This window comes from Watersipora subatra, chromosome 3, assembly GCF_963576615.1.
Source record: "Watersipora subatra chromosome 3, tzWatSuba1.1, whole genome shotgun sequence".
NCBI lineage: Eukaryota > Metazoa > Bryozoa > Gymnolaemata > Cheilostomatida > Watersiporidae > Watersipora > Watersipora subatra.
The window spans coordinates 27,180,878-27,195,002 of NC_088710.1; the positions used below are offsets into that span (position 1 = coordinate 27,180,878).

A 14,125-nucleotide genomic window follows, 5' to 3' on the forward strand; every position below is an offset into this window, starting at 1 on the left:
ACAATGTTTTGTAACAACGTTATAATAACGTTAGCAAACCTTTTCCTCGTTCTAACGTTCTAGCTAGAATGGTACAATAATGCATGATTCATTTTTTAGAAGTTGTCCCCCTTTCATAACAAAAAATTATTTAAAATGAAACAAATTAAAAATGTTATAGATTTTTCATTACAGATATAAAAACAAACAAAGCAATGAAAAGAAAATAATAATAAATTTGAATAATTTATGTAAATGAAATAAAAAGTCACTGTAAATTTCTATTTTCGCACTTCATTAGACATATCGCAAAAATGACTAGGGTCCATTAGCTCTGTCCATCCGCTAAACGGGTCAATGTAAAACGCAAGAAAGTGAACTCTTCGCAACTGACCAAGTCGCCACATATACATGATGTGTCAGATATTTGGTGATAGTCTATGTACCGATTGATTAACGCTACGGGTCGTCTGACAAGCCGACGCGTATGTGAATCAATTCGTTAGTAGAGCGAAGCCATTGCCCATTAACTTGCATGCCCTTATAATTATATTTCGTTTTAGCTCAACGAGGTTACCGCGGCATTGAAAGCCATGCTCAGTAGCTAGGAATATTGTATAATAAAGATGGAAATCCCTACGCATCAATGTCCCACCAATGTTCTATGCGTAACCTTCCTGGGATGTTAACTAATAGCCTTGAGACAATATTATGTAAGAAATGTTCGTGGAATATTACGCAATGTTCTCCCAATATTGTGGGAATGTTATGCAGGATCATTTGCTAACATTCCAGCAACGTAATTCCCACAACGTTGCTGGGACGTTGTGGGAAATACGTCCCAGCAACGTATTTCCCACAACGTTGTAGGGACATTATGGGAAATATGTTCCAGCAAAGTAATTCCCACAACATTGATGGAACGTTTTGAGAGTTACGTTACAGCAATGTTTTTCCCACAACGTTGCTGGAACGTTGAAAATGTGTCTACAAATAATCTTGTGACAACGTTACGATGTAACGTTTCTGGGACTTTTCGGAACCTCCCTGGAACGTTCTGGGAACGTAAAATTGTTAGTTGGGAGGGCAACCTTAGAATTACAGCTGCTTGCGCAATATGAGGTTGCTAACGATAATGCGAGTAATAACGATCATTCTAATGAATTAAATCAAATTACCGCCTACCCTAGGACATTTATGTTTCACTAATATTTAGTTTCGTGAGTAGCACACAGAGTAAAATTTCGCTGCAACTTAATTTCGCGGCTCTGATGAGTGCGAAAATATAGTGATGTGAAAATAAATGAATTGTAAAAAACATTACATTCCTCAGGTCCAGTTCACTAAGAAGAAAAAAATTCAATTTGGGAATAGTTCGTATTTGTAAACCACAGGTTGAAGTGTGTGGGTGAGATCGACAATTCAATTTGATCACTTGCTGCCATTTGTTTCTTAGACTATCAATGTTGTCTAGGTCCCTCCCGCTGTGTTTGTCACACTCAAATCCCAAGAAGAAGAAAATAGATAGGTAACAACCAACTTCACAACCTAAACTGTATAATCCTTACGCTGCCATAAACACATTTATGCGTTTTCTAGGGGCCACTGCTATAAACGCATTTTTGGACTTTCTCAGCAATGGTGTGGTAACCTGATTTTATTATTTGTTGACCACATAACCCACGGTCTTTAAGAGTTTTATGAAATTGACTGTGTTGTCTGAAGATTTCTCTATAAAATTAGCCTAAAACAACGAAGCAATTTTAAACTTTTGTTTGAGAATTTGTAATCTAAAAACGAACATTTTTCTGTGAGTTCATTAACTACCCCGCGCGAGTCATAAAACAGGTAATTAGTTGTTGATGACTTAGTAGCCAGTTTAGATTTTCTATACAGATAATTAAAGTAGAACTTGAAAAAATACTGTATACATATCATGAAGCTATATCGGAAATTTCGGTAAGATGGCTGGCACTAGGCCGGTAACGAATTTGTACATGGTTGGCAGTGAAAGAGATGATGTGGTTGGACCTGATGAGGGTTGATATTGTTTTTGGATGGTAATAAAATTCATCACTACAATAATTATTCTTCAATTTTATGACTTCACCTACCAGACTTTCATCCTCATCAGTTACAAATTCCGTGACTAAACTGATATAATCTTAATTTGCTTTGCCATGCTGCTCAGTCGGTGTATTAGCTATAATGAGTTTACTAGAATTTTCCCATTTATCCCAACCACAGACGAAAATCGCCTGCATTTCTAAGATGACGATTTTATTGTGGATATCAATGAACAAAGCTATTTAACTTCGCGTTTTCGCTCGTTCGTTATGATAGTTTAGTTTCGCTCATTAAATTTTCGCGAGAGGATGACACCGCGAAAACACGAAAGTTATAGGTGCCGCAAATACATAAGTGTCCTAGGTTATCAAAGATCAGCCTATCACTGCTGATAACATTTCTATTTTAGCTGTTGACATCAAACTAATAAGTGGGTGCAAATGTAGGGAATTATGTGCTAGTTTTATGTCATCTGAACCATTAAGCCTCATTAGAACTGTGTATCAAGGATTACTAAAGGAAAGATCGGATACGGTTGTGTTCGGACAAATTGCCACTAGCATAACAAACAAACCCCTCCAATGCACTACAATAAATCTCTGCAGCGTACTCGTGCTACACTGTGTGAGTGTTAAACTACATAAAAAGAGCTCTAGATTGAATAGTCACTTGATGAGTTGGGTTGATACTTCCGCATCATGATGCGCTCTTTTGTCACTTTTACTTGACCTTACCATCACCTTCTGTATAGTTGGACAATTCTGAATGCCCTTCCAACACTATGCTAAATCGTTGGACTGTCATTATATGCAGTCATAGCAATATAGCTTGATGAGAAGTGCCAAGTTTGAAGCATACCCTTTTAATGAAAAACTCCAAAAAGGTGAGCTTTTAGCCACATATAGTGTTAACCTTACCATGACCTTTGAGAGGTCAACCGTCAATCGAATTGGAATAAAAATGCAACCATCATCTTTTTCAGGGTTTTATTGTGGATAATGCCAGGTTTCATCAAAATAGGTTGAGATTAAGTGGTCGGTTTCTATGGCATTTTGATTTGTAAACAAATACCATGATTTACAGTTCATGAATCACCAACTTTATCCTGCTTAAACTCAAAACAACAGTTTTAGTTCATCACGAGACCTTCTCTACTAAATCTTGCATAACCTGGGCTTAAACTATCCAATTTAAAAAATTAAAAATGCATTAAAATCCTCTGAATTTGCTGATTTTAATTATTGATATAACTCAAAAATTTGGTTTTAGCACGATTGTACATTCTGACTGCCTGGGTCACATATTTAATAATGACTCTACTTGTATACTGTTGGATCACTGCATACTCTTGTCTCATCATTTGAATTTGACCGATAAATCATATTAAACTGGTATATTATACATGTTAATTTACATACAAAATTATTTTAAAATTTAATTCTTAACCTTAAGGAGTATCACAGTATTTAAAATGAAAAGGATAATGTAAAAAACTGTTAGAAAGATATAGTATGAAAGACCGACGAATCATGTATAAGCTCTAGTAGTTCAGATGTTGCTCAGCTTATGCTAGAGTATATTATAAGATGCCCATCCATCCTCTCTATCAGGTAGATACTTATTTACCTCTACATCTCCATGCATTTTCTTAAATACAACTTTCAATGGGTCTTTTAGCCAATGTGTGATGATTTTTGATCATATATTAAAGTTTTTTATGACGAAATGTGCAGGGACCCGCACAAATATAATTATTACTGTGTATTTCATAAAACATACGCAACTCATTGGGACGATTCTAACACATTGTGTCTAGGTTGCTTATTTGTATCAGTAACTACGGGACCTCAACACTTTTTGGATACTTTAATAGGACATTGATGTACTTTTGCTCATATCTCGCCTGATTAGCTTACAATTTGTGTAATCAATTGAAGATTCCCATATAGTAGTTTATAAATAATTGTGTTCTTCTGACCAATAAAGACATTTCTGGAAACTTAGATTCTTAAATGATGTATTCAATATATCATACTTGTAATATACAAATACTAACAAAAGAATTGAGGTGGTTTTTGGCAATAGGACCAACAGTTCTTCAAATCGGAAAAGGTTGCTTAAATAATTAATGTACACGCTCACATCAATTATTTTAACATTTAAAATGTTAAAATGTTTAAAAACACTCTGCAAATCATAAAATATTGATTCATAAATCATAAATAGTTGGTTCATACTATTCTTCACGAACAAAAAGGTGAAGACCTACTAATCTACTTTCTCAGCTTGTTATGTCATAGGCTTACCACCTTCATTGAGTTTTAGTTGGTTTCAAGACATGTATATGAATATTCCAGTACAAATTTTCTAATCTTTCTACAGCTCATAGACCTATGAACTATACTATAGTTAATAGGTCTATGCTACAGTGATTTAAACTTGGTTTCACTCAAACAGTACCCTGATTACAATGTAGGGTGTGTGAGTTTATATTTTGATATTTTGCTAGAGTAGCCAAGCTAATCCATTAACTTTGCCAGCACAGCACACTGTTTAGTATTTAAGATATCAAATCTTTAGTTATATCATCTGATTCATTGCGGGGAGCCGAGCCTAGAAGCAGCAATTTTTTGTTGCTAGGCAAAAAATACCTGTATTACTTTAACCTTTTATAGAGTTTTGCAGGAAAACGGTTAAGTTCAGCAGTAAACATTATTTTTATTGAAAATATTATGTGAAAAGGTTAAATTTTTATCTGACTATAAGATACAAACATAAATGACGCTAGAACTTCAGTTGTCACACAAAAACAACGGCAGTTTTCGATATTAACAAAATGTTTGTTTCTAACACTAATTACAGCATAAGTAAAGTTGTTAATAATATAGCATATATGACCTCCTTTTATTGCTTTATTATTTTTGTTTCCATAAGTGGAGATGCAGCAAACCTTTATGTAGGTGTGAATATTGGCTCTTCCTATGATTTTGGATAAGTGCGCCAGGTACAACTTTTTGTTACTTCTGCGCTAGACTAGCCATTTCACAGGTTTTAGTCCAGCTGGTCTGCTAGTGATCAAGCTGGCTTATACAATTTTCCTCAATTGTTACTTGGGAAGTGTAGTAGTTTGGGTGGGAGCACCTGCTCCATATTTCAATTATGACACCTCATGTTACAGTTTCTTTTTCCGCCATGTCCGCGTTCTAGTCAGAAGCTACCTCCTTGGCTGCACTTCAGTGTTGGTTCACACATATAAATCTCACCCAACTGTTATTATTGTTGCTGTTCCTTTTTTAATCACGTGACTAGCTGGAATACATCTTAAGTCTTTGTTGAAGGTTTCTTAGGTTTCATGCTCAACAACTGCCAGCTGGTCTTTTGGGTTTTGTTGTAATTTCTCAACTGGATACCATATAGATAGCTTTGTATGAGTGTTCTCCACCTTTTTTCGATGTTGTGTTTTTTGATCTGTGGAAATGTTTCTATGTGCAAGGTAATCATTAGCTGGAAAACATGGTAAGATGTGGTGGCCTCTTGTGTTACTTGTAATATAACTACATATACCATACCAGTCTATCCGGTGGTTCAAGCCTATCACCACCTTTCCCACATTTTCTGTGATGAAGTACCTAATGATTAGATTTGCCCTATCCTATCTGTTTTCTTGTATTGTTTAAACATCCACATGTTTTTATTCCCATCTAAAGCTTTCGACTGATGGTATTTCGATTTGGATCTTTCGAGGCTTGGGGTTGCACAAAAAGACATTGTATTTTCTTACTCAGGATGGCTGTTCTGACATACGTCAACATTTTGCCTAGGTGACACGGAAGCTATGCTTTCCAGGTAGTCAATTCATTTTAAAGTGAGTGAGCACAAAATCTTCCCAGTCACTAGTCCTTCCTTCTAGTTGAGCCCAGTATTTAACTTGTAGCCAACGCAGCTGGAACAGATTTTTTCGACACGGCCTGTTAACTTTCTGTCTGATAATCAGTGAGCTGCTAGTGATAGGTCTGCTGATTAGTTTAGTCAATATCGTTAGAAACCAGCTTATTTTTTATGAAAACTAGATCTATTAGTTGTTCTGATGCGAAAGCTGAGTAATTATAAATAAACTAACGCACTGTTTAAAAGTCGGCGTATCGACTTCGAGCCGCAAAGAGGAGATAACCCGAGCTAATACATTGGCTTGCGGTAGGGAAATAATTAATGTTTTAGTTTATGTGAGTAATTGTTCTTCCAGTCGATATTCATTCATCAATTAACAAATTAATAATCACAGTCACACATTGTTTCAACATCTCCCAATACGTAACAGTCCAAACACTTTTAAATATGTGAAAGTGAGATAAAGTACCAGTATATTCTCAGCTGTAATTTATTGCCCTCTATGATTATATTATATATACAATATTTAATAACATATCATATAATGAACAAATAAAACTAAGTCATTTATGAGAGCAAAACTGTATAATTTATATGATGTAGAATATCATTTAGTTTTATGTTGTGAAACCTAATAGAAGTGGAGGTTATATTGGCTCATACCAGGATAAATAAATCTTTTTGGCCTACAAAACTTTGTGTTAGCACCATTTAGCCACGTTTTTATACAAATAAACCATATTAGAAAGGTAATTTGCTTTGATAAAATTTCTGATTGGAGCTGGGCATAAGGTAAATTGATACAATTTCTTTAGCATTTCTTCAATTGAAAAGGGGTCATAAAAGTAAAAAAATAGCACAAAAACATTGAGACAAGTTAAGCAAATGTGTACATCTCTTGTTATCATAATATTTAAGTATAGTTGAATTCCTACCTACTTGTCTAATCGTTCAGTTTTGTAATACTTGGCAAAAACATGTAAAAAGATTTCACTTGAAAAACAAACATTTCTAACATAGAGCCTAATTGTTTTCAAAAAGCTTCACAGTTTAACCCGTTTAACCCTGGCCATTTTTTCCAATGTGTGTCAATACCCCTGAACAATTTGTCCAAAGATCCGAAGTTTTTAAACTTTTGTTAAATATATCTAATTGCGCTCATAATACAATTATATTAGGTAAAACACTATAGTAAAAAGTCGGGCAACTCCATCAAATTTCATCAAACAGAATAAAACAGTATTTCACCAATATTCAGGCTAAAACTATAAAAGTTGGTACGATTTTAAAAACTTGTAAAACCATTTACATTAGTATCATATTTATCGAGCACATGTTAATCACCAGTTCTTGATTCAAAATATACTGGAAAATTATAGTTAATATCATAAAACTATTTATTTGCATCACAATCATTTATTACCTACCAACGAACGGGCGGTCTTGATTTTCTCGCGATATCGTCCTAATAAAGATTTGTTATTATAATGAAGGAAGTAGATAGAGATATTTGAAAACTGTTACAAATGGAAGTGAAGTTTTTTGTTTAATATCATGTGCAAGAATTAATTTGATTAGTTTACGCTTTCACTTCGAAACGGTTTTGTAAACAAAGCCATGTGAATGCCGGAATTCCGGCCATTAGGGATTTTGACACACCCGTGGCGATGCCGGAAAACCGGCTGTTAAGGTTCAAAAAGTTAAAACTTGATAGTATATTTAAACAGTTTTAAATTTATTTAAAATGCCAGAAATATAAAATGCAAAAGACTGATGAATTATATGTAAGTTATAGTAGCCACAAGTTTATTCAGTTGAAGTGAGAGTAAATTATACCATATATGATTATCACCAACACTACCTTTATTTCTTACATTTCCTAAACTTATGTTACTAGTCTCAACTCAATATATTTATATAATAGTTAATATTCAGTGAATTTTACCAACAATTGGATGAAATTGTTGCTAAATTTTGCTACAGTACTTCATTTGGCTGGCAAGCTATGATTTATATTCTTGTTAAATGCTAATTTTTGTTCGAATAAACATTTACAACTTGGTTTTCATGACTGCAAGTGGTAGTTAGAAATATAAATTTCAGCATTTCAAGTAGGAATTCCTTGTCTAATGTTACTCATTCGAAGTTTCCATAAAAAATATCCAAGTACTATTAACAGTGATTCTTAAAATAATAGTTTGTGTTGAATTTATACCCTCCAAAATTACTTCATAACTGTCAGTGTTTTTGAGTGAAACTATGAATTAATATTTTCTTAAGGTGTTCAAAATATTTCTGATAAAATTCAATGTAAATAGATTTTGATAGCTCAGTAAGCACTGTTACAACTCTAAATGTGCTGTTAGAATCTCAAAAATAATAACAATTTAAAAAAAATAAACATTATTATTTGTATCAAAAAGTACTTATTGTAAAATAGGTACAACATAGCATCTGTTTAATTTAATGCATATGCATAGTCTCGAAATGTTTTTCATCTGCAAGTGTGAGCAATAGGTAAATAGAAAATTGAAAATCTTTAAAAGAATTAGAATTAAACAATTTTAAATTCTCAAAACATAATTTGTTAAGCAGGAGTTGCTTGTAGTTGTTATTATAGCCCTGTAATTCTAACATATTCATAAGGGTGTCAGGTCACAACTGCTGCTGATTGTTCATTGTACTACTACCTCTTCTCTATCAATAGATTATACATGATTTATTTTTCATCTATCAAAACATCATAAAAAGTACGGAATTTATTTTATAATTTGCGTAGATATGCAAATAGAATCTAATGTTTTTTTGCATTTTTAATCACTTACCTTGAACATGATCAACTTTGAACTCTCGTTTTCAGAACATTTTCTACAACAATATAATTAGAGCTTTTATAACAATTTCCAACTTTCAACAAGTGACTCATTAGTATTTTTGTATGTGTTATGTGAATAGCTCATAAATAGGTGTACAAGTTTGCATTATAAACTCAGAGTTGTGTTTTTACTTCATGTCTTTTGAATTTTCCGCTTTAACAATAGTTAACTCTTTCGCTAACGCAAGCCGATCGGCTCGGGTTACCATCTCTTGGTTGCTGGAAGCCGATACATCAGCTTTTACACAATGTGTTAGTTTATCCATGATTATTCAGCTTTCGTTTCAAATAGACAAATAAGAATCAGTCACCATAAAATCAAGCTTGTTGCTAATGATACATACCAATCAACAGGCCTCTCACTAACAGCTTCTTGATTATCAAACAGAAAGTTTACCACTGAAAAACCACTGACAAAAAATAATACCGTGATCATTTAAGCTGTAGAAGCCTCTAACATTCTATGCTATTGAGTCTTCAGTCACTTTATATCAAGTGATTCTGTCTTTTCAGTGCATGTATTTCATTTGAAAAACTGTAATAGTGACCGAATATTATGAAGACAGTAAAAATACAACTATCGAAATCGCTGGCAAAATATTGTTGGTAATGTTTGTAAAAGTTTTTACCATTTTAACTCAAGTTAATTTAATATGTTTTCCATTTCCTAATAATGTATCTTATTTTGAACAACCTTTTTTAAAAAGTAAACAGATATTTCCATTCTTTCTCAAATTATAAGAAAATTATGGATGTTATGTCAACATTTGTGTGAATAGAAAAATTAAATTGGATAAATCTAAAAATAAAGTCGGTAGCGAAATTGTTAACAGAGCGGTGGATTTCAGGCTTATCTGCAATTCTGTTTGGTTACATAGAACAATGCTTGGCTATATACTAAACAATATTGTATTAAAAACTACGAACATGTTTATAAACAGCTGAGGCAGGTTAAATGTTCTTTTAAAGCAATCTGTTGGCTAGAGAAGAATCATAAACTGTGTCTAAATATAACTTCACTTGAGACATTTTTGCTTGTTTTGCTTATTACTTATTGGTAATAATTCAACTTCTACTTAATTTTACAATGTTTTATTAAGTTTAATATACAAAATATTAAGCCAGAAGGTGTAATTTAGAATATGTAGAAAAAAATTCCATCTGCATCATTCAACCTCCTCTCCATATCTAAGAATAACTGTAGAAATCGTTATTACACATGACAATCTCTAACGGTACAAGGGGCTGCCAGTCTACTAGCTTTAATATAATTCTCAGACATAACTTTGTTTCATGCTTCACATGCTAGTTTAGTTCAGCTTTCTTTAGTGCCCAAACACAGTTTTGAAAAGTAAAATGTCCGCAACCTTTGATAGTTTAGCAATTGGTAGACATTTGTAGCTCATTTATATGGTCTTTTAAATAAAAAGTTGATGATAAAGAGTTGATAGGTTAAATAAAGGTTCTTACTGCATAGCTGTGTATTACTGCTGTGTTTAAAGTAAACTTGTTTCTTTTAGCAAATTTAATAAAACCTAGGTTAATGATATAAACATATCACAAGAGAAAAATTTGTTGAATATAGTTCGTTTGCAGCTTGGGCTCTCTGAAATCGCTGAGAAAGTTGGATCTCTCTGATAATCCTATTGAAATGCTTCCTGAATCTATCACTTCATTGAGTTCACTAGAAGAGCTGGACCTGTCAGAATGCAAGATAAGCCAACTCCCAGAGAGGTAAATATACCCATAGCATATGGACTCCTTCTATATTGAACAACTTTTACTACTTATTGATGAGCAGCCATGATAAAGTTGCTGGTGATTAAATATTGAGTATTATAAGTGGGTTACTTTACCCTAAAACTATGGTAAAATAGAATCAAAGTGTAGTAATTATCAACAAATTTTATGAAGTTTTATTATTTTTCTCATGAGCACCTTTCTTAATCTAACGTATTATATTATTACTATTATTAATCTAAAGTATTATTATTGCTATTGTTGTATTATTCACATAACTTAAACCTTAAGTAGTCTGAACCAAATTTAATCTGCACTGAGTTTTCATCAAACTCACTGTTAGTGGTTAAAGATGGACTTCTCTAAACTCATCAAACTGTAACTGGCAGCCAGAAAAAGTGTGAAATTTTCTTACGAAGATTTAATTCTTGTTAGGTAATAATGTTGAATATGTTAATGCTCACCATAAAACTTTCTGATAGCAGCAGGCCAAAATTTGTTTACTTTCCTACAGCAGTGGCCCAACCTTTTTCTAAATTTCTGACAGCAATATTTAAAGTTCTTCCAAACCTATCCCACAGCTGAGGTCTTTATACATACTGAAGAGAGAGTGGACCAACAGACCATAAATATACAATTATCTTAAACATTTTCATAGAGGAGCTAATCAAGAATTGCCTGTCTTGTATTGACATATACTAATATGTAATACAAATACCTTCATATGTAGAATATATTTATTTTCGACTGATCTGAATAAACAAAATCATCATTCTCAAAAACAGCTGTCTGTCAGCTAGAAGGCCTTTAGCTCGAAGGAAAGCTATATCACACTACGCTTATGTTACATGTATTTATTCAATGATTTTCAAAAGATGGCCGGATGGAATTTAATTGTGGTTCTTCAACTTTTCAAATGGTTTTTCGTTCAATTCTTGGTTCGAGAAACTATTTGTGCTACTTTACTCTGTAAATATTATCTGTGAAATCATATAAAACAATATTTTTATTTTACTCCAAACTAATGATGTGCAGTAGCCTCTGTAAGATTTGCAGTCAATTCATAGTATGTTGGAGTGCACCACATGATCTCATGTTATCTTATCATCTCATGAAGTAAATGCACCATACAGTTTCACTAATCTTTGCTTTTTAATACAATTTAAGTTTAGTCAAGAAACCATAATAAAATATGACTCATTTTTAATGTAAATTTTGAATGGAAATAGGATATTGGTCCGCACAGAATATGATTTCAATTGTAGTCCACTTAAAACTAGTATTTTTGTAATAGGTCAGACCATAGACACGTTGAAGCTCAGTTCTTAACTAAAATTTCTGCAACCATATTTAATAATGACTCTACTTGTATACTGTTAGACCACCGAATATCCAAATTATAATATCCAAAAAAATAAATAATAATAAATAATATCCAAATAACCAATTTTTTTAGCGATACGTATTAGCAATGATCATCATAAAATGTGTTCTATATGCACACTTGTTTCCGGGTTGTCACAATTGCGGGGGATGTGCGGTCTCCATCACAGATAAAACAAATCAAGTCAAACGCTATGTTTCGCATGATTGGATGATTTATTGAGAATCAGTGCACCCAGTGGCGAGTACATTTCACACACATTTTTGCAATGGAGTATTTATCCGATTTTTTTTCAAAATATGCAGTTAAAAAAAGTCTCTGTACTCAGTTATATCTGAATGCACAGACATTTTTTGTTTTTAAAATATTATTCTGAGTATTTATCTGTTGCAAGAAATAATTTATATTTTGTTAAATGTTGTAAATTTCACAAAACAAATATAATAAAAGTTGGCCTTCATCAGTAAACTGTGTTCAGTTTCCCTTTAAAAATGCTCGTAGCTTGTTACACAATGTTTAATAGGCTGCACGCCAAAAAAATGAGCTCAAAAAAGCGTAGTTTAATCACAAGCTAGCATTGTTATCGCAATTTTTTGAGCTCATTTTTAAATATGCAATATTAAATAGCTTATGTTCCTTTTAAAAAAGACTAAAATTATTTTGAAGGCTCAATTTAAATAATAATAGGTTTTAAGACACACATCTCTATCATTCTAAATTGGACTAAACATCCCTAACTTCCGTTCCTTAAAAGCTAGGCTACGTCAAATATTTATGGGCGGAGCTTGTTATGCCGATCGTGTTGTTTTCAAGACCGATATTAAAGCGCTGTAAAAACCTCTTCATTACTCTGAAAGTTAGTGAACCAATTTTTATTTTGAGTACAAAATCGGAATCACCGTGTTTGATTTACCTAGAGAATGCAATAAAGGTTTTACGTGACAGTTTTGGTTTAAGAAAAAAAAAGTTTTGTTCAGACTATTAGAGGAACCAAGTCAATTTCTTGTATGCTTCGGTCTAATTTTGTTTGTAAAGTTAATCAATATTGTTATTAGATTCAGCTATTTTTTATTTTCTCAGAATAAGAAAGCACCTGATTGTGACGAGTTCTTTGGGAAGTATTAATTGTGCAAAATCTTTTAGCATGGGTAATCTTTAGCTTTACTATAGTGGGAGCTGTGTTTGTCGCCTTGCTAAAAGCTTTAGTAAGAAGTTTCGCCCTGCCCAGGAATCAAATCTGAATATGTGGATTCCATCTAAGCATGATTCCATCTGCATCATTCAACCTCGTCTCCATATCTAAAAATAACTGTAGAAATCGTTATTACACATGGCAATCTCTAACGGTACAAAGGGCTGCTAGTGTACTAGCATTAATATAATTCTCAGACATAACTTTGTTTCATGGCTCACATGCTAATATAATTCAGCTTTCTTTAGTGCCCAAACACAGTTAAAAAAAGTAAAATGTCCGCAACCTTTGATAGTTTAGCAATTGGTAGACATTCGTAGCTCATTTATATGGTCTTTTAAATAAAAAGTTGATGATAAAGAATTGATAGGTTAAAGAAAAGTTCTTGCTGCATAGCTGTGTATCACTGCTATGTTTAAAGCAAACTTGTATCTTTTAGCAAATTTAATATAACCTAGGTTAATGATATAAAAATATCTCAAGAAAAAATTTTGTTTAATATAATTCATTTGCAGCTTGGGCTCTCTGACATCGCTGAGAAAGTTGGATCTCAATAGAAATCCTATTGAAGTGCTTCCTGAATCTATCACTGCATTGAGTTCACTAGAAGAGCTGAATCTGTCAGATTGCAAGATAAGTCAACTCCCAGATAGGTAAATATACACGTAGTTATATGAACTCCTTCTATGAACAACTTTTACTACCTATTGATGAGCAGCCATGTTAACTTACTGGTGATTAAACATTGAATATTATAAGTGGGTTACTTTACCCTAAAACTAAAAAAATATAATTAAGGTTTAGTAATTATCAACAAATTTTATGAAGTTTTATTATTTTTCTCATGAGCACCTTTTTTTAATTTAACGTATTACGTTATTAATATTATTAATCTAAAGTATTATTATTGTTATTGCTGTATTATTCACATAACTTAAACCTTAAGTAGTCTGAACCAGTTTTAATCTGCACTGAGTTTTCATCAAAATCGCTGTTAGTG

At 32.7% G+C, this 14,125-nt stretch overlaps 2 protein-coding genes across 2 annotated transcripts in view; one reads left to right on the top strand and one right to left on the bottom strand.

Annotated features, from left to right (window-relative positions):
- LOC137389874 (uncharacterized) overlaps positions 1-14,125 on the bottom strand; it is a 549,220-nt gene that overhangs the window by 323,532 nt on the left and 211,563 nt on the right. The window lies entirely within an intron of this gene.
- LOC137392143 (malignant fibrous histiocytoma-amplified sequence 1 homolog) overlaps positions 10,461-14,125 on the top strand; it is a 54,582-nt gene continuing 50,917 nt past the window's right edge. Inside the window, exons 1-2 of the mRNA XM_068078771.1 lie at positions 10,461-10,543; positions 13,641-13,778. Coding sequence (XP_067934872.1) covers positions 10,461-10,543; positions 13,641-13,778 — 221 coding nt within the window. The remainder of the gene's footprint in view (positions 10,544-13,640; positions 13,779-14,125) is intronic.